Source organism: Pseudopodoces humilis, chromosome 11 (assembly GCF_049639895.1).
Source record: "Pseudopodoces humilis isolate 2021_Gansu_Grassland_sample_001 chromosome 11, ASM4963989v1, whole genome shotgun sequence".
NCBI classification, from domain to species: domain Eukaryota; kingdom Metazoa; phylum Chordata; class Aves; order Passeriformes; family Paridae; genus Pseudopodoces; species Pseudopodoces humilis.
In genome coordinates, this window is record NC_142210.1 from 8136872 (window position 1) to 8161540 (window position 24669).

The 24669-nt window shown below is 37.2% G+C and overlaps 1 protein-coding gene across 1 annotated transcript in view; it reads right to left on the reverse strand.

The window, feature by feature from the left end:
• FARSB (phenylalanyl-tRNA synthetase subunit beta) overlaps positions 1-24669 on the reverse strand; it is a 37241-nt gene that overhangs the window by 11313 nt on the left and 1259 nt on the right. Inside the window, exons 3-16 of the mRNA XM_005527026.3 lie at positions 23740-23894; positions 23166-23238; positions 22759-22874; positions 22157-22307; positions 20845-20953; positions 18540-18610; positions 17192-17253; positions 17054-17105; positions 15530-15591; positions 14912-15119; positions 14408-14488; positions 11321-11413; positions 9111-9228; positions 3725-3877 (exon numbers count right to left, since the gene is read on the reverse strand). Coding sequence (XP_005527083.2) covers positions 3725-3877; positions 9111-9228; positions 11321-11413; positions 14408-14488; positions 14912-15119; positions 15530-15591; positions 17054-17105; positions 17192-17253; positions 18540-18610; positions 20845-20953; positions 22157-22307; positions 22759-22874; positions 23166-23238; positions 23740-23894 — 1504 coding nt within the window. The remainder of the gene's footprint in view (positions 1-3724; positions 3878-9110; positions 9229-11320; positions 11414-14407; positions 14489-14911; positions 15120-15529; positions 15592-17053; positions 17106-17191; positions 17254-18539; positions 18611-20844; positions 20954-22156; positions 22308-22758; positions 22875-23165; positions 23239-23739; positions 23895-24669) is intronic.

A 24669-nucleotide genomic window follows, 5' to 3' on the forward strand; every position in this document is an offset into this window, starting at 1 on the left:
AATCCCATGTGCAAAGTATGGAGACTCCTGAAAGGTGCTGCAAAACCAGGGGTTTCTTCCTTAAATAAGGGACTCTTAAATGTTACATTAGGAGTGAAGATAATTACACCTTCCAGTTCACACCACTCCTTTGAAGACTAGGATTTATAATCCACTGTCAGGATCTCCTAAGCCCTTCTTTATTCTTTTCAGCCTAAGTAAGGCTTTGCTATGGACCCAAACCCCATGATTAACATCACCTCCTGTGACTCTTGTCCTGATTTCTGGAAGAAAATTGTCATCCTGGATGGCCATGCAAAAGCACAGGATTACTAAAATATTGCAGAAAACACACCCATTCCTGAATAAAAGTCAAAATTAAGAATATCTTCCAATATAATAATAATGATGCCTCTGGTTTTCAGTTCAAGGGAACTGAAACCAATGAAAGAGAACTAAAAATTAAATAATTTTATGAAATTACCTGAAAATATATAAGTAAATTTGTTGTCTCTTTCCACTTCTACTTTTAGATTTTAAAAATTGTTTACATTCTTATCATACACATCCATACTGATATTTACATTTTATCAATGGTATGGAATGGTTTAGTCTCAAAAGTTTTATGGTTTTTTTTAAATTATTATGGAGCACATACAAGTTTGAGGATTGATCATATCTTTTCCATCTACATTTGATTATGGATGCACGTGCCATAAAGCAAAGAGAAAAAACAGAGTGTTTTTCTAGGCCAGTAGAATTCTCAGGATTCATTCTCAGAAAGTTAATTCTGGGCATTTTAAAGCAATGGGGAACATTTCAGACTTCTGTCTTTAAAACTTTAATTTTGTATGTTTAGTGGTAATAGGAAAACAAAAAGGTTGTATAAGTAACTTTCAGGGAAGTGGAAAGCATTGAGTGTCAAATGTATGTCAAAATCCTCAAATTCAGTCATTCAAAAGCCTCTCTTCCTTAAGGCTGCTCTCAACAGCTCTATCTCCACTTATTACCTAGCTCAGATTACACCAAAGCACAGTGCAAAGGCCAGGGGAACATCACAATTTCACCCATATTTTCTAGCATCTGTACTTTTTCCCAGGTGTTGCTAGAGAGGCAAAACCACTCTGACCTTAAGGTCAGATCACAGGGCACTTAGGTGTTGGCAGAACAGAAGGAGCTCAAATAACCATCATTTGCACATATGGACCAAGCAGCACTGTAGCACAGGCATTTCATTTTCCACAGAGAATTATAATTATAATCCACAAATATGTGCCCAATACATCTCTATCTATTCTCTACTGCTTATTTAAAGCTGGATTTTATTCCCTGTATTGTTTTTCAATAATCAGTGGAACTATTTTAATCAGTTACACAAGAACTAAACCCTACCTTTACACTGTGTTGTTTACTGGTCTCAAGCTTTGTTAAAAATTATGGACAGAGACAATACCTCTAAATCCCTCTAAATCAGAGCCCTAAGACAAACCCATTTCTTGCTGTATGAATTTTTCATTTGGCACAGGCAATAAAACAGCTTTGTGCAGATGCCTCTAAAAATCTGTGCCATTTGAAATATCCTGATTTCAAACCTCTGAAGTAATTGGCACTGTTCTTATGAATTATTTCAATATCCAGAGGTCTCTTTCAGATGTTACAGGGTATCTTTGTTTCACTAAGCAGTTACCTTACTCCAGCACCTGCTGGCATCTCTCTCACACATGCTTTATGGACAAATTGTGAAGCAACTTTAAAAAAAAACAAAAATAACAAACAAATAAGCAAACCAACCATTAAAAAAAGCAAAACAAAATTCTCCAAGTTACTCTGACTTCCAGCCATCTCTGCAGTGAAGGTCTCAAGCAAAGTTGGTGCAGTAACACTGCATTTGCTATGGCACCAGAGTATCAGCCATCTGCATTGATAGCAAGGTTAGATTCCAATGTCAAGACAACTGCAAAGAATCCATGTGCCATCCCAGGAGAGTTTTTGAATCACAGGTGAAACAGAAAGTAGTAGATGCTTTTTTTTTTTTTTTGCTATAACCAAAAGCCACAAACTGCTTGTAATATATTGCACATGACAAGGCATAATCCACCCTCTGTACTAAATGTGTCGTGGAGTAATGTCCTGAGAATGCGGGGATTTTGAGTGAGCATTGTAAATCTCACAGCATCAGGAATACTGAGCAGCACTAATAACTAGAAATAACTTCTTCCCTGTGTTAGGATTATATTTGAGGTCTTTTTCCAGTTGCTTAAAATCAGCTGTCATGTTACAACACAGAATATAAAACATTAGCAAATATTTTTCAGTGCTAATGCAAACTCTTGATATGTCTATTCAAAAACCAGCTACAGAAGAATTTTGAATAGGAACAGAACATTTCAGTTTTATTTCTATGGCAGCTGAGTACCCAACTCCCAGAGGCTCCTCCTAACTCCCCACTACCACAACCTCCCTTCCAAACAAGAGGCTTTGCATTACATGTTCTGGGCTTAATAGAATTAGAACCAAAATTATAATTGTATTAAACATTCTTCTGGTGAACCTGGGAATCCTATTAACAATATTCCAACAAGCCCATTGAGAGTCTGCCTAAATAATACTGAGCAAAATAATACTTTTTCAAAAAAAGCAGGGAAAAAACCCATAAGTATGTCTGACATAAGGGTGCACTGAAGTGCCATGAGACTACTTAGCTCAAGTGTTCTGTTTGGCATCTTGGCAAACAGAGAACAGGGAGACATCTACCAGATTTTCATTGAAGTTGTATGAACAGGAGAGTTAGGTCAGGCTGCCAGGGACCCTGTGTCAGTGCCACTGTTCCAGGAAGTGCAGAATGGAGGCACTTCTTCAAGCTGAGTCACTTTGAGTCAGTGTCTCATACTTCTGAACACCATGACATGTAAGTAGAATCAGAACTGCCATCCCTGTGGCCATGCTTTTCTAGTCTGTTTTTTCTACACTGTTATTTTAGGTAGCAGAATAGATGAGTTGCTGGTACTGCTCTCTTCCATCAACCTGTATTCTTGCAATGAAGGAATCAGGTCAGCCTACTTGCTTTCTCTCTTACATGCACAGGCACATACAGAGGAGATTCAGTACTTAAGGATGTTATTTTTAATTCATGTGCAGCTCACCCTGTATGGAGAAGGGAGAGGGCTGTTACACAACTATCTAAGCAGCAGGGTCAGTCTCAAAGACAGCAGCTCTTTGAATGAAAGATATATGAGGCATATATCTTCACATGAATGTATAAATAAAAGGTACCTATAAAAAAAAAAAAAAAAAAAGCTATAGATATAGCTAGAAACCAAAAGATAAGGTGTAAGAAGTTGCCTTTTCCAGGCTCTGTTAGCCAAGAAGAATACAGTGGGTGTCTGGCATATTCATCAGTTCAGTGATTCCTATGTACCCTTGCCATCAGCAGAGTAAATCATTACACACAGTCCACGAAGCTCAGGGCATATGCAATATTATATATTCCACTTAAAAGCTGTGAACTCACAAACTACATTAAGCTACTCAGGACAGCTCACAGAAAGACAGCAATCCCATTTTACAATCAGTGAATGCAGACAATGCCTTTTTACTATCATTCCATCATGCTGAAGTATGACAGCACATATAACAATATTAACCCTTAGTTCCTGAGAACAACCAAAAACTCTCCTCAGATTGAAGGGGAACATTTAAGTTCCAGAACAACCTCTGCTGTACACTGCAGTTCTTTCTTCCTTACCTTCAGCTGCCTTGATGGTGTAGCCATTCTTTTCACTTGGTGGTACTTCCAGGACCTGCATGACCCTGTCCAGCAAACCATGGATGATCTCAAAGCCTGGGCTTTTGTTGTAATAAATTGCACATAAACGTCTATAGTTTCTCGCCCCTACATCTGCAAAAGAAGGAAGCAATTATGTTACCCAGGAAACTTTATCACACTTCTAACTAATCTTGCCTTTTGCATCACTTTTCTTTTACTGCCCCATGAGGCACTTGTGGCTGAAAGGAGAAATAAGTATGTAAAATGGCTTTTCTGACAGACCTGTCATGTAGCCTGAGGAAACAACGGAATTTCTTTAACCCACTGGACTCTCACAGTCAGGAATGTAAAGTAAGATTTAAAGTACTCTAGGCCTTGAGCAGGAAAGAGTGTTGTTACATACAAATATCTTGTATGCAGTGACAGGTACCAAGCATAAAGCTAAGTGTTGAAGAAATTTAAAACAGGCAAGCCAAAATGCAAATACCCAGTAGGCATGGAGAAGCTTGTGATGCTGGTGGGAAAGCTAAATATTTATAGAACTCAGCTGTAGAACAACTACCAGCACAAAACAACCAGCCCACAACCTGAAATGAGTGAAATAATGTTAGCATGGTGATCTGTGAAAATATCTTAATTCACAGAGGTTCCCAAATCACAACTGATGCTTTCTGGGATCATCTTGGACATCCTTGCAACCAAGTGATTATGAAAAATGTGCTGCACTGCACACATTCCTAAGACAGAAACATAAGTATCTCCCACTTTGGACAATTCCTTAAGTCAAACCCCTGCCTTACGCCTTCTGACATTTATTTCAGCAAAATAAGCTTCTGTTTTTTTAAATTTTCACAATGAGCATATAGTAGCATGTTGTTGTACCTTGTGGCTACCCCACTGCAATGCACACTGTCTAGGACTAGTGTGGTTTTTGAGGCTTTACTCATTCATTGTGGGTTTCAGCATTTTCATCAAGTCAACAGGAACCAAGCTCAAAGAAACAAGAAAAGGAATGGGTTTTTCAGGCAGCATAAAGCAGTGAAACTTCTTCACAGGATTTTGTGGATACCAGGAGTTTACACAGCTCTGAGGAGGCAGATGGAGTCCATAGCTGATAAATCCACTGCTTCTTACTATGAGAATCACATCTATGCTGGGAAGTCCCTGATCTACTCCTGGCCACAGAGCAGGGGAGCCCTCTGGCAGATTGATTCACTTCTCCCTCAGAAGCTCTCCTGCCCTCACAAGCGCTTTCAGCTGGAGTTAGTCAGAGCATTAATATCTACCACATGAGAAATTATTGCTCCAACTAAACATTTAGTGATATAAAAATCTGCCAGGAACTAAACAGGAAAGCATTTATCAAGCAACCAGAAATACACAGGTTAAAACAGACAGTAAAACAGAGGAGCAGAGCCTACACCCAAGATGAAAGCTCAGCCTTTTTGAGACAGAAGTCATCCAAAACTTCTAGGGCAGCTACTTGGTACCACAGCTGCAAGTTCTCTCATCAGTCACTGAAAGCTGGACTTACTGTGGCAGCAAGTCTGCAATTTGTCATTCAACATTATTTTCCTGTCATTATAATAATGAGCAGTGTTAAATAATGCTGGAGAATCCAATCCTGAAGTTAAAATGGCAACACAGGAAAGTAAAGGCTACAGAGAAAATATGAATAAATGCTGAGTCTGTTTTTGGGTCTGAGCACTCTGGTGGCTCTGTCTGTGTGTCACATGTGTCTCTGCCAGCTCTACTAAGATACCAACAAGTAATGCAGTCATAGATGGACAACAATTTATTTTCATGTTATACTGAGAAACAGAATAGAAAAACATTGTTTTCCCTTCCCTAAGACAGCATGTTCTTTGGGCTAGATGTTCAGTAGAATGGTTTCCTTTTTTTTATTAATCATTATAGTAGCAGATTTTGTGACATCTGAATTTTTATTTCATTATGATTAAGATAGTCAGTGGTGCCTTCAAACCAGAGTTCTTAACTAAAGCATCAGAAATAAACATACACATTTTTTACATGTCATGTTTTCAATTTTAGGAATCTTTGATAAAGGAAATGTTTTTTTCAAGTGTTATAAAACTTGCTCCTTTATGGATTTCTATCACAACAGAGGAAGTTCATTCACTACAAGTGATAGGAAGGAAAAAAGATATTGGGAATTGTAGGCAAAAGCCAGCAGATGTTAGAAATGCTTCAGTTCTTTATAAGTCATTTAAGAGCTCTCATGTCATGCCATGAAACATTTCTATTTTTCAAGCGAGCTTGCCAAGTATGTCAACCCAAATTATACATAAATATATGTATATGTGTGTATATATTTTTGAGACTTCAAAGCACTTCCTGGGGATGCTGCTGAAAAACAATCCAAAGGATGGGCAGCTGCTTAGGAATATGTGAGCCAAGAGTGCAGAGGAAGATAAAGCAACGTTGTACACTGTTCCCTTCCAAATCAGAGCTGCTTCAGAAAAATGACCTGGTGATCTGAAAAGGGACACCTGCTCATGAAAAATTGTCTTTTAGCCTCCCAAACTATTTTCTGCAGATAACCAACACTTCCAGACAGTTGGAAATATGCTTCAAAAGGTGGCAGCAGCTGTATTCACAGATGATGCAAAGTGTGCTAAATGTGTGCTACCATAAGCTTGCCAGATTCTCCAAGATCACTGGTCAGAGGTGATTTTCCAATGGATTAATTTCTTTTGTTGTGGTGAGAAAAAGGGTATTCTCTCAGGCCTGGTGGTAAAGGTGCTGATTTACAGCCTAAACTAGTGTAACTATCCTACAGAAGTGATTACCTAGTGATACAAATCATCCACACAAATGCTGTGCAACATATTCAAATCCAGTACATTTCCTTCTGCCCTGAGAAAAAAAATTTTTGCTCAGATTTGGTTCCATTTAGTTATATTAAATATAACTAAAAAAAAACCCCTATATATGATACATTATATATATATATATATATATATATATATAATGTAACTAAATATAACTGCCACACATTTTGCTAATTTAATACATCAAAACTTTCTGTCAGATAAGTTTGAAGAGAAATATGTTCAGTTCACCTGGGTAAACACAAGAGCTGTGTAAGAAGGTACTTCATTAAAGTGTTTAAAAGAGCTAGGCTCATTTACACATGGATGACTGCAAGATGCCATTTCAAATACAGTTAATGTCAGTTCTCTTTTGACCCATACTTTTGAAATTATTAATTGGAAATTCTGCATGCCAAAATCATGAAATAATAAAATTAAATTAAGTCAGTCTGATGACATAAGCTTTGTGCAGAAAATCTCATTCCATATGTGAGAGGACGACCCCACGTTTTTCAATGTTTGCAGTTGCCTTTCTCCACGCCCCCCACTGCCCTCCCCAGACGATTTATTAGGCAAGTTTAATTTTGGAAGTCAGTTTGGGGAAGATAGTAGTGATTCTAAACATAACATTAAAGCCCATTTCAGATACTGTTCACAGTCTGTAAGGGCTCAGTCCATGAGAGGGCTGCCCACCACTGTCGCCTCACAAGTCTTTGTTGCGATCATTCCCATCAAAACTAAGTACACCACAAAATCATTCCTTATAAAACTGTTAAGCAGCCATCCACATAAATGAAAGCTTTCAAGAGCTGCACTTGACAAACATGAAATAAAAGTAACAATTGAACTCCCAAATTTTATAATGCCAGAGTAAATGCGCTCCGTAGTCCAAGACAAACAGTTCCACTCTTGGTTCTGAAGAATGCTGATACTATTCTGCCGTCTGCCCCACATTTTGTGCATTCTAGCTAACTGCATGCCCAACAAGGAATGAGCTGCACCACCAAACTGTCTGTATTTAATAAAAAAGAGCCTACATGGTTCGCTAAAACTGCTTGTTTTGCTTGGCAAGGCTCTTTTTTCTTTCAAAAAGGAAAAAAGGTAATCTACAAATTAAATTCCTCACCAAAGCAATTTACTTGCCATTTTGTTTAGGCCTTATATAAACCTTTGTTTTGCAGATCCCAGATCCTTCAAACACAACCACTAAAATCTGAAACCAGATAATGAAACAACAGAACCATTGCTACCACTGAATTTAAAGTAATGTCAGCCTTTTTACCAAGGCATAAATCCATTCAACTCCTCCCAAAAGTTGTAGCTTGGGCACTCCTTTTCTCTCAATATACCATAGAGAAAGACACAAATCAGTAAAATTTAGGCAAATTTTTAACATTTAAAAATCTGTTTTTACAGTTCATTTTACTATGATATATTTTTCCAGACAAAGATAATTTGAAATTTTGATCGTATACAGTGAAATCAGTGCAAAGAGGCCCCAAGACAGAGGAAGGATTTCATGGAAGCTTTTGGAAAGTGAACGAGCTGCTTTGCCTGTTTCACGTACAACAATTAAGGCTACAGAACAATTCCAAAGCAGACACGCTTTCTTAGAATAGCTAGGTGAAATGGAAAGATAAGGATAATATTTTTATTAATGAGAGAGGAAATTTTAGACTGTGGAGCTTTTTATTTATGGATACAGTTTTTTACACAGACTTGCTCCTTTCTCAACCCTGTATCTCTGCTACCAATCTCATTCTTCATATTGGTTATCAACTTCTCAGAAAATAATCTGGGAGAACAAATACAAGAAATCCTGTTTAAAGATGATAGAAAAGGGACTCATGCTGAGACACACTGACCCCAAATTCTCTCTGGGATAGAATCTGCCTATAAATAAAAGCTGCTCTTCCCAGGCTTGAGACATTCTGCTTTCTACCAGCTGGCACAGCCCTACACATCACTGAGACTGCAGTGGTATAAACAGGCTCTAGAACTGTAACAGCAGCATGCCTTTGGTATTTCTGCATCCCAGGGGTTGTGCCACTTGCAAACATGATGAGCAGGTAGTTTCTTTCAGGAGATACATCCCTGATAAGAATATCAATTACATTCCTGATAAGAAGACAAAGGAGCACTAGATTAAGAGCAACAAAAATAGGCACATCAACACAAGCAATTTAGAGCAATTATTTTTTGATGCAAAATTTTCTTGTCTTTATGTTTGCAGTTTCTCAGTATCTGTGACAGATTTTAAGGAATATTTAGATGCCTAAAAATAGTTGCAGTATATCTCCTTGCACTTTTGAGAAAGCATCTAAAATGAAGGTTTCCAGACACTCTAAAATCCAGCCTGTAAACCAGGCCATTAAATCTTGTGCTGTGCACATTAATACCCATTGTAGTATGAAATTACTATTATTATGGAAATGCCTATTTTAAAGGAAATACAGATTTATTTACTATTATCATTTGGTATGTAAATGTATTTCCATTATCAAAGATTCTGAGGAACCTGCTCTTCTTACCTGTACTAGGATCTTTTACTACAATGTCAGAAATCTCGAAGAGTTTGAGAGGCAAGGGCATCTTTCTGTTGGCAGCAATAGTTTTCAGCAGCCCAGGAAGGAGGGTTGTACGTGCCACCTGCAGGACAAACAGAGATGCTGCAAGTCAAACACCTTCCAAAATACCGTTTTCTCCATTTGTTTTTGTTTTCTCCATTCATAACAGGAATTTAAAAGTAGTCAACTGCAAATACTGCACTCATCTCCTGTGTTTAAGCTAGCTTGATTTAGAGTTACTAAACCTGGAAATGTACACGCTCTCCATGTTCTATATACTGCCTTCTCTCAAAGAGTTTATATGGGAGCTTAAGAAGTGGTACCATTTCACAGGTGGCTGAATTGCAGTGCAGGGTAGAAAAATAATACAGAAAAGTGAAAAAAATTCCCATAAATTTACTCTCATTTATACAAAAGGCAAATTCTAAGTGCAGTTTTGGAAACATCAAGTGTTATCTAAAATGTTATTTTTATAGGAAAATGCTATGTAATATTCAGTCATGGACACCTGAAATCTATAGATGTGTTCAAAGAACCAAGCGAGAGACAATTGTGTCTGTGAATGTATCTGTAAGAACAGTAACATTTCCTGTGTTCTCCATTTAAATACTTCCTTTGAATTGCACCTTTTTTATCTGCCAAGCTAGAAGAGTTTGATTCAGTAAATCTAATGTCAGATGGGTGGCAGTGACTGCTCATTGACTGTAGGTTAGAAGTCACCATGTGCTCAGCCACAGTTACTTCTTATGCTTGGTCATGCAGCATTTCTGTCTCTTTATCCTACTTTTCTTAACCAATGAGGAGTTCCAGCTGCACACTCAGTGTAAGATGGACTCTGGCATCATCTTGCCCTTTCCTTGCTGGCAGAGGACAGGAGTTGGGGAGAGTTATCCTGAGAATCTCATCCCAGCTACCATCTAAAGCTGAAAGTTTATAGTGCATCACACAGAGCAATTCTTCCCAACTTTCAGGGAGGCCTACAGATTTTAAAAAATTGAAGCTATTTTTGCCACAAGGAAGTATCCATCCAATAATAACCCTGCTTAGCAGCACTGCTACTGCAAAGGCCTGCAGTCTTGCAAGAACAGGAGTCTGAAATTCTATCTGGCTAGAGGGGCTGCTATGTTTTCTCTTTTTGTTCACACTTTGTTTGTTGGGGGTACATTCTGTATTGCTCACTGTAATCACCATGCTAAATGACAGAAGTGAACAGCTGGTAATGGTCTAAACAGGTTCCAGTGGTGTCTTGCATGAGTGCTTATTTGTGGTACCAAATAAAAGGTGTGCAAACAGTCTGTTCTTGAATCTCAGAACAGCAGAAGACTGTCATCAATATTAGAGGTAAGATCTAGGAAGGTATTTCAGAAACTCAGAGAAATCAGATGTACTGAAGGTCTTAAGGGAAAAAAACCTCACAAATCACAAAATATTAATACCTAACGAACTCCTGAAACTGTTCAAAACCTTTTTAAAGTGAGTTTACCTTTGTATTTGTTAGGCAAGAAAAAAAAAAAGGGCAGCTCTAAATTTACATTCCTTGTAAACTAAAGAAAGCATCTTAAAAAAAAAGCCAACAACACTCTTGAAAAGAAATATAAAACCTATGGGTACACTCTTTGGTATTTTCAGAATTGTTGAGAATACCATACTTGAGCTCTTAGTTTCTGCTCTAGCTAAGATCAAATGATCTAGAAAGGAGTATTAAGATACTTCAAGAGCATCACAGATTTTAAAAAAAAATACACAAATGAAAACAAGAGTAATAATGATCAATATTTAAAAAAAAAAAACCCAAATGTTTCCTCCCCAAATCTCATGAAGTTTAGAGATTGCCAAGTCTAATAGTTCCTTCTCTATTGAATACATTTTCTAGATGAGGGAACTGATCAACCATCTGGGATTTTCTGCAATAAGACTACTCAGTTTTGCCACATTCTGCCACACAGAGCATGGTACTTTGCTTTCTTGAAAAGCTGGTAGTATTTCACACTGGAAGAGAGATTTCTCAGTGGAGTAACAGAAGATGACATGTTCAGAACATAAACATATACAAGCTCTTTAATGCAAGAAATGTAGCTTATCATTCATAAATTTTATTTCCTGTAGGTTCCTTTCTCTCCTTTTAAAATACAGAATCCATAACAATATTGCTTTCAAAATGTAACTGATCTCACCTGAAATTCTGCTGTTTTGGGGTTTGCTATGTGCACGGCGTTTGTTGCAGAGATGTCTGTGCCAAGTTTATCTGCAATATCTTCTTGGGAACACTGCAAATGAGACAAAAACCTATCAAGGTCAAGGAGTTAAAATAGACAGCCAGTGATGAAATTTGGTATCAAGAACAATGGAATTGTAGCACTGCCCCATAATATATCCCCTCACACATAACACTCATAATACAAATTAAGCCCTAGACTTTAGACTAAGTAGGCAAACTAGTTTATTTACAAATGTTAATTACTAAATAAAATAAAGCGGGATTAAAAAAAAAAAGGCAAGTGTTTATTTAGGCTTCTGTCACGGATTGTTGCATTTATTTTAAAAACAGGCTCAGATTCTGCACCCTGACTTGCAGTGGGTAAAGCACTTTATTCTGCAAATAGCACTTATAGAGGGACTGATATCTGTTCTTTCACACAAAGACAATCCCTTGAGGGACACTTACAAAAAGTACAGTATTGTCTACGAAAAACAGCTCATATGGCCAAGCCCTCAATTTTCAGAGCTGCGTAAGATTCTTGTAGTATGTTCATTTTTTAGGGTTGAAGTGTTTTTAAAGCCTGTATTCTAAAAGTGTATTTTTAAGCTGGTCAGTAAAACAATATGCATTCTCTTTATCAGGCTCAGCCAATGTCTGTGCACACACTGCAACAGATGCTACTTCTAAGATCCACACTTCAGATTTCCAGAATTTATAGCTTTATTAGAGTAATAAAGACACCAGTAGCAGACTAGGCACATAACTGAGGATTTGCTTGTGTATTGCAGTCTCCTAGAAGTGTTCCCTTTGCACTGGCAGCACTCACAAAGTGTGTTGATAGACCAGCTGTGAGAAAGATGAACAGATGATACCATCTGAAAAAGTGGGTTATTGAATAATCATTAAAAAAAATCCCAAATAACACAAGGAATGCTGAACTTAGGAGGAGAGAACTGTGTTAAACAGTTTTCAGATGTGTATCTAAACTACAGCATGTTACTGTGATTTAACTAAATGCATTCTGGCTAAACTGGAGCTCCTCACAGAAGGCAATGTTATTGTGTACAAATCTCATTTGGGGCTCTAACCTAGAAACAGATTGAGTGCACAAATACATAAGCAGTGTTTATCATATAACACTGGGGTACAGAATGTTGTAGCATAAATTATATCCAAGCTATCAAAGTCATAAGCCTCACACTGGTGTGTTAATAAAGCGCTGGGGACATAACAGACTGTGAGGTTCATCCTGCCACAGCAGAAATACAAATAAGAAATGTGATACCATGACACACTGCATGACCTTCAAAAATTCTGCTGTTGCAGTTCATAAAGGTTCTCAGTTGTAGCAAGGTAATACATTAAATGTTCCAGACATATTACCTATTGCTGCTGAAAAAAATGAACTATGTGGTTCAAAGAACCAAGCAAGAGTGCAGCACTCAAAAATGAATAATGAATTAGGAAATATTAATTAGGAAATATTAATTTTGGATAGTAATATTAATGAAAAAAATCCTTTAAAAGCTTGACTATATGTAGTTTCTTCAACATGGTAGTAACCACAGGTCTGAATACCTCTGTCAGATATTAGCACTGCAGGAGGCAATACTACTTATTGTCCTGGTTACTTAAATGACTTAATAACCAAATGTTAAAACTGGAATATATTTTTCAGAATGAGAGCAAATTTTGCTTTTGAAGCCCTGTGAAATCTGGAGGTGTTAAAATTTTATTCAGTCGATTCAAATTACCAAATCTGGTTGCAGTACCTGAAATTTTCAACTGCCAGAAGTGCTTTAGGAGCCTGAAATGCTGCATCTTAAAACATCTGAGTAAATTAGTAAAAAATAATCCGTTAGCAGATCACTCTCTCTCTTAAGAGGGTGTGTACTTTCAAGGATTTATACCTCTCACCATCTAGTCAATTTTAGGTTCAGGAAGAAGCTGAGAAATTCCACAGAGATTTTAACAGAATATGTGATGGTAGCTCCCCCATACGCTAAAACGTGTACAAATTGGACTTTCAAGCAAAGGCTTTGAGCAGATCTTGCGACAGAAAGGATTTTTTAAAATGTATAGTACATTTTCAATAGCTACCTATGCCAGTCTCCATTTATGGGCAGTTACCATCTACATTTGGAGGGCATGGGAGCATATTTAACTTTTTTGTTTTTAATGGTAGATCAGGTTCTCTGATCCAGTTCACAACTCAGGGGTATGAGCAAGTGACCATGACACAGATATTGTTTCCTACTGTACATTCCATTTTAGCACAACAATCCTGCCGCATAATTTCCATAGTACAAATTATGGCATCGGCTAGTATCAGAGTGGCACTTGCTGCTACAGAGTCCTAATTCTTGGTCAAAGACTACTGGCATGGCTGCAACAAATAATTGCTAAAACCAGTGGTAACAATGCTATATTTTTTATCTATATTTGTTATCTATTTACTGCATATCTATTTGTTATCTATATTCAAAACCCTACCCATGGTGAAATTTACAAAGGATGCCACCTTAGTGTCTGTGTATTGTAACTTTTTCATGGCTATTAAAATAAGCTCTTTTCAGACTGAATTATCTAATGCAAGGAATCGTGGGCAAGTGACAATACTAAAGAAAATTACAGAAACAGGTAACTCTCAATACACTGTAGGAATACCCACCAGAAAGTACTAAATTTTCATGTTGGTTTTCCAATTATTGAATTATGATGAATTTCACATCTGGTGACCCAAGTCTTGAGAGAGATTTGCTGTCTTACAATTCCATCCAATCAAATTAAACTAAAACCAGTCTTTCAGCAGCTACTTCCCTCTCTATACTTAGAACTACATACCACATTAACAGTGACTCATTTAATTTCTCTGACCTACAAACTCACCAAATATTATATTATGATTCCAAAGTCCTAGTAAACAACCAGCTGCCAAAACAGTACTGGAAAATACTGGTACATTTATATGACAACATATCCTCAGACCACCCTCTGCAGTTTTGATTGCATCACTGTTCAAACACGCAATTAAGAAAAACATGAAATCAACGTAATATACCAGGGCAAAAGTGAGTGCTTCAGTGAATCCAGCAGCTGCCAAGTCCAGTCTCAGAAGTTCTGTGAGCTTATTGAGGGGAAGCTAAAATGAAACAAAACAGTGTTCAGCTTCCTTCTAAAAGCATTTTGCTATTCTTTCCCGGGGTGATTCTGCCTGCCACATGATGGTGAATTCACAAGGGAGGGACTATGCTTGTATGCTTAAAATTTTTGAAAGCATTAGCCAGCTGCCTTTAGGCTTGCCTAAGGAAATGAATCTCCCAATTAGAGATTTAATACAGGCTCCCTACTTAAACCCTGTCTTTTTTCAAGTACCAGCAACCACTGGTCTTAGACTTATTCAAATCAGTGGGGCATCTGTTTTGTATCCCATCCACGGTAAATACTTCTCAAGGCAAAGCATGTCAAAATATTTAATTCCTAGGTTCTGTTTTCCCCAAAGCCCTTCTGGCATGCAGCAGTCATTTACTGACAACAGAGCATTCATTTGAAGGGGCAATCTTACTTGATTAGCTATGGTGTACGTTTTCGGAATCACCATCTGAATGTTGTTATAACCATAAGCTATTGCTGCATCTTCTACGATATCACAGGCATGGATAACGTCTGCTCTGGTAGGAGGGATTTCAATCTCTAGATGGTTCCCATTCCCTGTGACGTGTGACTTCAAACACATCCTAGTCAGCAGCTTTGCCAGGCTTGATGGAGTTTCACTGAAACAAAACAAGAGAGTGGTAATTTATGGATTTTGCACTATACTGACTGGCTTTGTAATCAATGTTTTTTCTGCGTTGCCTCATATCCTGGAGAATCTGCAAGTGCTTTATAGACTGTACAAAGACTTAGCATTCAAACAGAACCAGTTCAGATTCCCACTTATGAGATGGTCATTTTCCTTTACTTCATAACAGTTGTGTGAAGCCATAAAGAATCATTCACTTTCCCTGAAAGCAGGGGACTCTGTTTCAGAGTTGATCTAATTACCCAAGATAACACCTGAATTTTTGATAAATTACAAAAAAAAAAATCACATAAGCTAAACATTTTTAAAACAATAAATCAATGTCTTCTAGTACCTTTGTCATGGTTAATAAAAACTATGTTTTCATTTGCAGTAACACACCTGATTCCTACTTTCTTGTTAATGTATTCAGGTTTCACTTTCTCTGTCCGATAAGCCAGCTCCTAAAAAGAAAGACAAAGATTTTAAGCATAGACAGTGCCTGCCATTTCTACCTAAGAGGATTCAATCTCAGTAATCTAGTTTCTAATTGCCATACTAAAATGACACCCACAGTAGAAAAATGTGGAATATTAGGCTATATTTAGCATTCTAAAGTTAATAGGATTATTGAAAATATACTCTAGTACATGATGCAAAAGCTGTTCTTGGTTAAGCTGGAAAGGTGAATGCAGCATGAAATCCCCGTTATTGAAAATTCTGATAATTTCTGATATATGCAAGTAACACAGTCACTGAAAGTTTATGGTGAGTAGTTCATCCTAAGTCAAAGCCCTAAAGCACAGAATGGTCATGCATGAGATCTCATGGTCTTGTACAGATCAAATGGCCTTTAGGAGGAAAAGGAAGGAAAACTTTGTATTTCTTTATTGGCACATAAATATCTACCAGTATTTTACTTAGCAAGTATGCAATGTATTTAAGAAAGTTATTTTGTATGTATTTATGTATTTCATGTGTTTCTAAACTTCTTGATATACAAATCCCTAAAAACCATAGCAACTGAAACTTGGGGATTTTTTTTCTCTATGTTATCTAGGGAAGCTGCTTTGGTGACTGCAGAGATTTCTATTTTGTTGGATATCTTTTCAGGATTCTACAACTTTCCTCTGGTCATTAAAACTGACATTGTAAAAAGAAAAAGATAAAATGACACTAGAAAACCTCTCAGCAAAAATAAGTTTCCCTCTAAACAGTTTGTACTTCCGTGGTATATCTGATTTTATGAACTCAAACAGATCTGTCTTCAGTTACTTTCAGGAAACAGGAGGAATTGCTCTCTTTCTACTTATTAAGAGGATAAAAAAGTAAGACTCCATTACTGTGAAAAGGTCTGTCTGGGGCTCTGAACTGAAGTCAACATTCTGTCTTTTAGACCTGTACATAGTTGGTGTCTGTAAAGTGAGAGACAGAAATGCAGTGTTACAAGGTTATTTTAACTGAAGGGCATTAAAACTTCCAGATCTGATAAGTACATTATGCTGAGGCTTATTTCAGTTGTCCATAGGCTTAAGGCTGAAGGACCTCTTCCTGCATTAATTTTTCCTGATTTGGAACATGTAGGTTTGGACACAGATGATGACCTTTGATTGTAATCTTTACTTGATCCTGAAAAAGGTCCTATCACAGGCACTCTAAAACATAATAGTGTATTTTTAACTTCATCACAATTCAATGGGGCTTCAGAAGGACTTTCCTAGACGAGGAAAAGCTGGGGCTGGAGTTATTTTTTGTGGGGTTAGAGGAGGTTCTGACTCACTAATACAGAGAAAGTGCCAAGCTTGGTTTTTACCCTACACCTTAGAACCAGCACATGCTGCCACAGGAAAAGAAAACTCTTACCAGACTTTTTGCAAATAAAGCCCTCTCCTTAAGGACACAGAGATATCCTAATGCTGTGCTTACCGGATAGACGTGGGTCTTCCCATTGGGATAAACCACTTCTACTGCTTCAACACTGAGAGAGACAGAAAAATATAAGTGAAACTGTTTTTAACACATGGCACAAATGTAATGTCTCTCTGCTTGGAGATTTATACTCACGTGTATGGCTTCTCACAATATTCACTGAACATCGTGACTATAACATCAAGAACAATTTTTGCCTACAAAACAAACATAATAATCACATAAAAATCTGTTATCTACTTGTGTGGAAGTAGATAAAATACCTTAACAAAAACCAGGGAAAATGTCTCATCTTACACTCTCTTCATTCTATTCCAATTTTCTAGCAGTCTAGAATTCTAGACTGAATTTCAAAAAACATTTTCCTTCTGATGCAGACATCTGTGCAAAAGCTTGAAAATCTTTGGTTTTCAAGGTTCTGAAGCCTTGGCATATCTTTTCTAAACTCTGTTCTTTAGAAACACAGGGTTTTTATTACTATTTGGAGCTGGGTCTTCCTAACTTTCTGTCTAATTAGTCATTTTACTGAAATTCAATTGGGAAAGGAGAGGCTGGAGGACTGTATTGTTTACCAATACATTATCAAATAACTTCATTTGCAAATTTTTTGTTTTACAGCTAATATTTTAAGTGATGAGTATAATGGGACATAATAAGATTCAGATTAACTTCTCAGTCCAAAAAGGGTTTTTTTTTACGCCTGACAGTGTAATTTCCTTCATGTAAACAGAATAATACTGTATTTATTTTTAGTATCAAGACAAGCAGTAGCAAGAAACAGTTATTTATTAGTTTGCTTAGAAGCCACTCCCCAACGTGAAAATTTATTTGTGTTGTTAACATACCATTTTGTAGTAGGGTAAGTTAAAAGCAGTTTTGCTCTTAAGCATCAAGTTACAGACTTTAGGGAAACTATCACTGAATGCACAACCTATATTCAAGAACAGGCAATTATAACTCCTTGGCTTTCACGCTTCAGCTTTGAGTTACAGAATTTGCATATGGAAAGACTTGAATTTAGCAATTATTTGCATGGCATCCCTGCTTGATAAAGATAACTAAGTAGAAAAATCCTTGTCTTTCTTCCCTCAGCCCAAATTTTCAGTAGGACATGAATCTTGATAGAGTATTCTGCCAAAACAGGAAGTCTTAGTAAATTTTACTCTTTTCTAAGCTTTTCAGATTTAGAAAAAGTGCTCAAAAAGAACAGTCTCTAATTTGCTTCAATTATTTTCTCATACAAGCTTAATACTTAGTGTAAACTCAAAGATACAGTAAAATCAAAATTTAATGAAAACACAATGCTATCTATACAGCAAGGCTGAAACTGTTTCCAGGGAATTCCACAGTCCTGCAACTTTTGTATTGGATGGTTGGCTCCAGACAGTAAATGCCTTGTTGTAGGTCTTTGTATTGGAGCTCTATTATCCAAAGGGAAAGCAATTATATTAAAGCATATCAAAAGCAGGAAAGAGTAATTTACCTTTGTAATATCTGTGCCTGTACATTCAATAAACACATTTCTGGTATTTAGGCTTATTTTTGTATGATCTCCTAAAACATGTGAAAACAAAAACATGTTAAGAAATATTAGTTTTATTGCAATAGACTGATACTGACTCATTTTGTGTCAGAAAGATCATTGTCATCTTCCACAATGTAAAAATCCCATTATCTCCTGCACCAACATTCACAGCTGTTGGCAGAATAGCAGCTCTTTTTACTTTTGAATTTATGAATCAAATGAAAGGAAAAAGAAAGATCAGACACACTGACTGGATTATGCTTTACATTGCAAGACACAGGGATCTACAGGTATCCTCAGCTGGAAAAGCCAGCTAAGAGAACAGTGGCCATCTGCTGTTAGCAAAGGGCTCTGCACTGCCATAGCATCCCATCTTCCCAGGGTTTAGTCTCACATTCACATCACACCTGTGATATATGTCATTTCCTTGGGCAGGAACAAATGAAATGGTTTTTAAAAAGTGATTTAGATTAATGACTATCAACAGTCATTCTGTGGTCTCTTGACACTGTCTGCTGATACCCTATAGGCTGCTCTACAGTAGTGGTTTAGGTCCTAGAACGGGTCCCTTCTAGGCATGAATTTGCTTTGTCTGTACTGGGAGTTATGAGTGCACTGAAGCACATCCCTGTTGCATTCAAAGATTTTCTTGTCTGGAAGAGGCACCTGAGGTGTCTCTTTTGCAAACTGGGATGAAGGCCCCCAGTGGCTGGCTCCCGACAAAAGTGGGGTCTGTCAGTAAGCCACAAGCAATCTGGAGCAGCTGTACAGAGAAGTCATTCTGCGTGTTAGGTACAGATGGGCAGTGCACACCTGGAGTGAATTCCATGGCTGGGAACCATGCAGAAATGGGCACACACAGTCCTAGAATCGTGTGGGAACATGCCATATCCAGCCCCTCTGTTCTGCTTGCCTTTTCTTGCACCATTCATTAATGCAGATGCACCCCACCAGAGTCAAAGAAAGCACTTGCATATACATGGGAACTGGAAACTCCTCCTTCCTTTGTTTGACCCTGACTTAGCTTCTCTGTTTTAGTTTCCTATCTGAGAAATTAGGTCACAGCCAGATGGAGTTAGGTGCAGCAGAGATCTTAGGACTGAGGGATCTTCTACTCCCCCTTACAGCTGTGCTATATCTCATTGCAGATGGAATGTATTCAGCATCTCTGGACTCACTTCAAAGCAAATACAAGCCTTCACTTCAGTGATTGTAGATAATCCTAACAACCAATAGAGATGTTTACATTGCATTATTTGTTTAGAAAGCACCTCTGACCTGGAAGCCCATCTTAGATACTGTTCTCTAAAGCAGAGGCAGGTGTTAAATTTAGCTCAACCTTTTTAATTGATAAAATATAAACAATATGCAGCACTTATGCATGGAACACCTCCAAGTTGGAAGGAGCCTAACAAAAAGGGATCAAGCACAGTGGTTTACACCCCATTCAATTTAGAACAGCTACTGTTACCAGTCCCTGCCACAGAGTTTGAGCTGCCTTTTAAAGATTTGGGTTAGCTGGGTAAGGTGTATTAGGAAGCATAGATCCAAAGAGATTCTCAGTGCAGATTTATTGGTCAGGGAAATTTATTGATTCCTGACCTGTATTTCAGTATAGAAGTATACTGAATTATCTTTCTTTAAAGAGTAATTATTCCCATGCCATTAAATGGCTTCAGTAAACCAGGTTCTCAAAAATGACCCATGGTTTCTTTTGCATTCAGTGGAAACCCATGTTTAGAACAATACAAAAAAGCCTAGACCAATTTATTCTCTTTAAGCAATTAAAGTCTTGAAATCACTTAGTGCGATAGCAATAGGATCCATAAAAACTAGTTCCCGTTGCTAAGTTCCCTGATGTAACCTCAGAAAATGGAGTACAAAGTTGCAGTTACCAGTTACTGTTACCAGTTTACAAAATAATTTCTTGCAGACTTCTTTTCCTAAAAAAAGTTCCTGTCACAAGGAACTTAATCGAGTTGGGGAAGAGTATGAGAAGCTCAGTGCAGAGGTTTGCAGTAGCACTTCTACACCCTTCTGATGAAGATGAGAAAAAGGAACACTAGCAGCCTAGGAGGGAGCAAAATATTTTACTACCTTTAAACTGAAAGAAGGAAAAAAGACTTCATGAAATTTTAAGTTTTAAATTTAACTATTTTAAGAAAAAAACAATAATCCCTATGACACATCAGTGTTTCTGTCAGACACTAATTCACACACAAAACAGCAGTAACAGTACAAAGAAGTCAAAAACTAATCTTACCATTGATGATGGGTGGCATGGACAGAACAACCCCATTGCTGTCATAAATGACAGGATAACGTGGTTTGTTTTCAATCAGGTGCAAATAGTGCCGAAGGTGGCTGTCACTCTGGAAAAACAAAGCACAGCCTGAATTTCACTGCAGCTCACAGGTGAACTTCCATAGAGCCACAATCCTTTGGTGACTAATTAAGGGGACTTTAGAAGGTGGGAAGGATTGGGTTAGAGTTAGGTACTTTACTAGGAAATGGTGTTTGCTCCCAGCAGCAGGAAAAGTTTGAAATGAGAGAACTGGATTTTTGGTTTTCTTCAAAAGTGCTGAAGATTATTTAAGGATTCTCTCAAACATGTGTAGGCCATGCTGCCCAAAAGATACCCTTGTTCACCACAGCAGGCAAACGCTGCCAAATACCCCTAGTCTATAGGAACTCTTCCTGAAAGTAATAAAAATTACCACTTCAATACTTTTACTTATAAATTGCTGGATACTGACATATTTATTATTTATTAAAATTTGATTCAAAACTTACATTTATTCTAATGACATAAGTATGTGCTGTACCAAAAACCTAATTTCCTTTTTCAGTCCCTCTTGTTTCTGAGCTCCCTTACTCTTTAGTCAGAGATACTTGAGGAATTGCCTCCATGGCCAGTATGTGTATTCCAGCAGAGCTGTCTACTGTAATGACAGTGATAAATAGTACCACTTTCAAATACTAACATGGGAACTGGCCCACATAAACATTGTAAAATCAGAATTGATAGGATCTTTTCCTAGCATTTGCCTGGTTTTATCAGGCTGCTGAGCCAGGAGCAGTGCTAGACAACTCGAGCCTTTTACACAAAAGCTATACTTGCCTAATATGCAGCTGGGTAAATAATCCACCATCTTTCCCAAGCAAACTGGCCAAATGAAGGTAACATTAAAAAATCTGCTAATATCGACCTGAAATTTTTCCAACCCTTTTACACCAGACATTTATAGTAGATAAATACACAAGCCTTTTACAGTATTATTAAGAGCGTCATGAAAAGCAATCTTCATGTTGATAAATCAGAAGTTTTCTACCAAACCCATTCTAAGAGTTGCTGTTAGCCCCAAAATACCACAATGTATTTTTCACAGAAAATAAAAATAAACTATTACCATGCATTTCTCATGATAAGCAAAATATGGAACGTTCACTGGCTGTTAAGCTACAGAAGAACTGTGTTTTATTTGTAAGAACAACTTTTAATAACAAGAATATGAGAGATATTTAGCCTTGGAAATTTATCTTCCTCCTTTATCAGTCTGAAAAATTCCACTTACCCTATACAGATCCATAATTTGTGAGGCTGTGTACTCCTGGGATTGATTCAGGGGCTTAAATTTAATTTCAGAAGGTGCTTTGGCTGTAAAAGTAAATGGACCAGTGATGGTGTCCAAGTCATGGGTACCTATTGCTACTAATGCCCTTTTCCTAGAAATAAAGAAGGCAAAATAATGTTTTTACTAGTAATACTTGGAGTTTCTTAGAGTATGATGCTCTATACTTCTATGCATTCACAGAGCTTACTGAAAAAACAGAAGGATAATTTTGAGAAGCCTAGAAATTATTTGATAACATTTTAATAAATATTATTATGAATAACAACACAACTGTCAAGGCAAATCCAATGGGAACGTTGCTAAACACTTCTGTCTCAACTGTTGAATGAACTGTAACAGCTATTTATTTTGAACAATATTGGCAGAAGACAAGAGCATGGAAAGAAATGAGAAGGATCAAGACAGCTCCTATAGAAGATTTTCCTTGGCATAACCATAATGCCTCTCTGCAACAGGGATGTGCACTCTTAACATGTGATAAAATCATACACACAGACATTATACACTACTTTAAGCACTAACCTGCTTATTTAAGCACTAACCTGCAAATATTTTGGTGTAGTTTCTCTTGGAGGTCGATGAAACTGTCGTAACGGTCCTTGGTAAAAGTTATATTTCGGAGGATGGCAGCTACAGCGTGAGGCCGGATCTGGGCAGTCTGCAATTCACAACAGCAGCAAGCAGATTTCAGGAGAGCATTTGAAACTTTGATTTGAGCTGCATCTGAAACTTTGATTTTATCTGCTACACCCAAATCAATTTGTCTATTGTTCCTCCCCTCCTCATTCCTAAGAACAGATCACACCAAATAGAGGTATTTAAATTTCTTTAGCTCTTGTTCTGCAAATAGGATTTCCAGTCTCACTGCTCTTACAAAATCATACTGATAGGGATCTTGCTGCTTCAGCAACTCTCAATACATTTACAAAGGTGCACTAAACATTTTTACCTGTTCAGTGATAATCAGCCTCTGACCTTCACCCTCAGCTGGTATTATCTTTTCAAACCTAGGGAGATTTATCCTAAAAGAAAAACAGAAGTAAGTCTGTAGCTGAAATGCAGAAAACTCTACAAATGTAGAAGCAGATTTATGTAGAATACTTTCTTGCTAATGTTTCTTGGCATGTAATTAGCTAACTGTGCAAAACTTGTTTTTTATGGGATAGTAAATAGAACTCAGCAAGATAAAATCATTGCAGAAAAGGGAAATGAATTATTTGTTTTGGTATTTACTACAAAGGATCACAAGAAAGTTTCTCTGTAGAAGTTCTTTATAGAAGATAATTCTCAAATGGAACAGCAATTGAAAATTTTTTAGAACAGATACAAAATCCATTAACATTCTAGTCTAGTCTTTATAAGTTATGCAATAGATCCTCTCCAGAGGAACATCTGATGAATCTGATCTACAGACGTAATCATACTCAAAATCCAAGCAAGTAAGAAGTTGTTTACTGACCAGAAATGGACCCATATTTCAACAAATAACAAACAACACAAGAAATCTCACAACTCTGCCTTACCTTTCCTTAAAGACCTGTAGTCCTCGGACCAAGCCCTCCAGGCAAAGCAGATCATAGCGGTTGGCAGGAACATCAATTTTATAGAGAACGACATCAGACGCACCTTTTGCCTTTTCTTCACCTTTTTCCTTACTTATAATGTCCTTCTCAGATGTCTGAAATGAAGCAAAAAAGTAGTTTTAACCTCATATATCTCAACATTGACAGCAGTATGATAGTGATATCAAAAGAGAAACTGGATTGATTAGAAGTTTAACACTAATTTGCATTTATACAGCAAATGGACATACTAAATACAAGAAATTACATAAAACCTCAAATTAAAGCAGTGTAGTAAAGCAGTGTAACAAAAGAAAAATTCAGTATTAAAATTTTAAGTAAAAACATTATAGAAGCAAGAATCTCCCAGGTGTCAGATCCCAGTAGAGATCTGAGACCTTATTTTTGGCAATAGATCAGCAAGTGACTTGTCATAATCAAATTTATACTGAAATAAAGTGTAACATATGATGTTATCTTTTGATAAACATCATTAAAAGGCCAATAAATTAAAATTAAATGGCAAAAACAAAACAGGTCTACTTGAGCAAGATTTGCATGGATAGAGTTATCAGGGCCACCAAATCTCCACAAGCACAGAATCTAAATCAAAACATGAAATATAAATTAGTTACAACTCAGGTAACAATGTCCAGGACAAATGTTTTTTGTGGATATTCCACAGACAACTGCATTTCAAACAAAGCCAAACAGATCTTGTAAAATATGAGCAATACATGCTCTGTGGCCATATTTATGCTGCTAAATAAAACAGTGCCTGAGACTGAAGAGTAAGCGGTACAGAGTGTTGACCTCCAGAAAGTATTGCAATATGCCATCTTGGAGTCTCTTGCTTCCAAAGCAGTAACTCTGGTAAATCTGAGGGGTTTT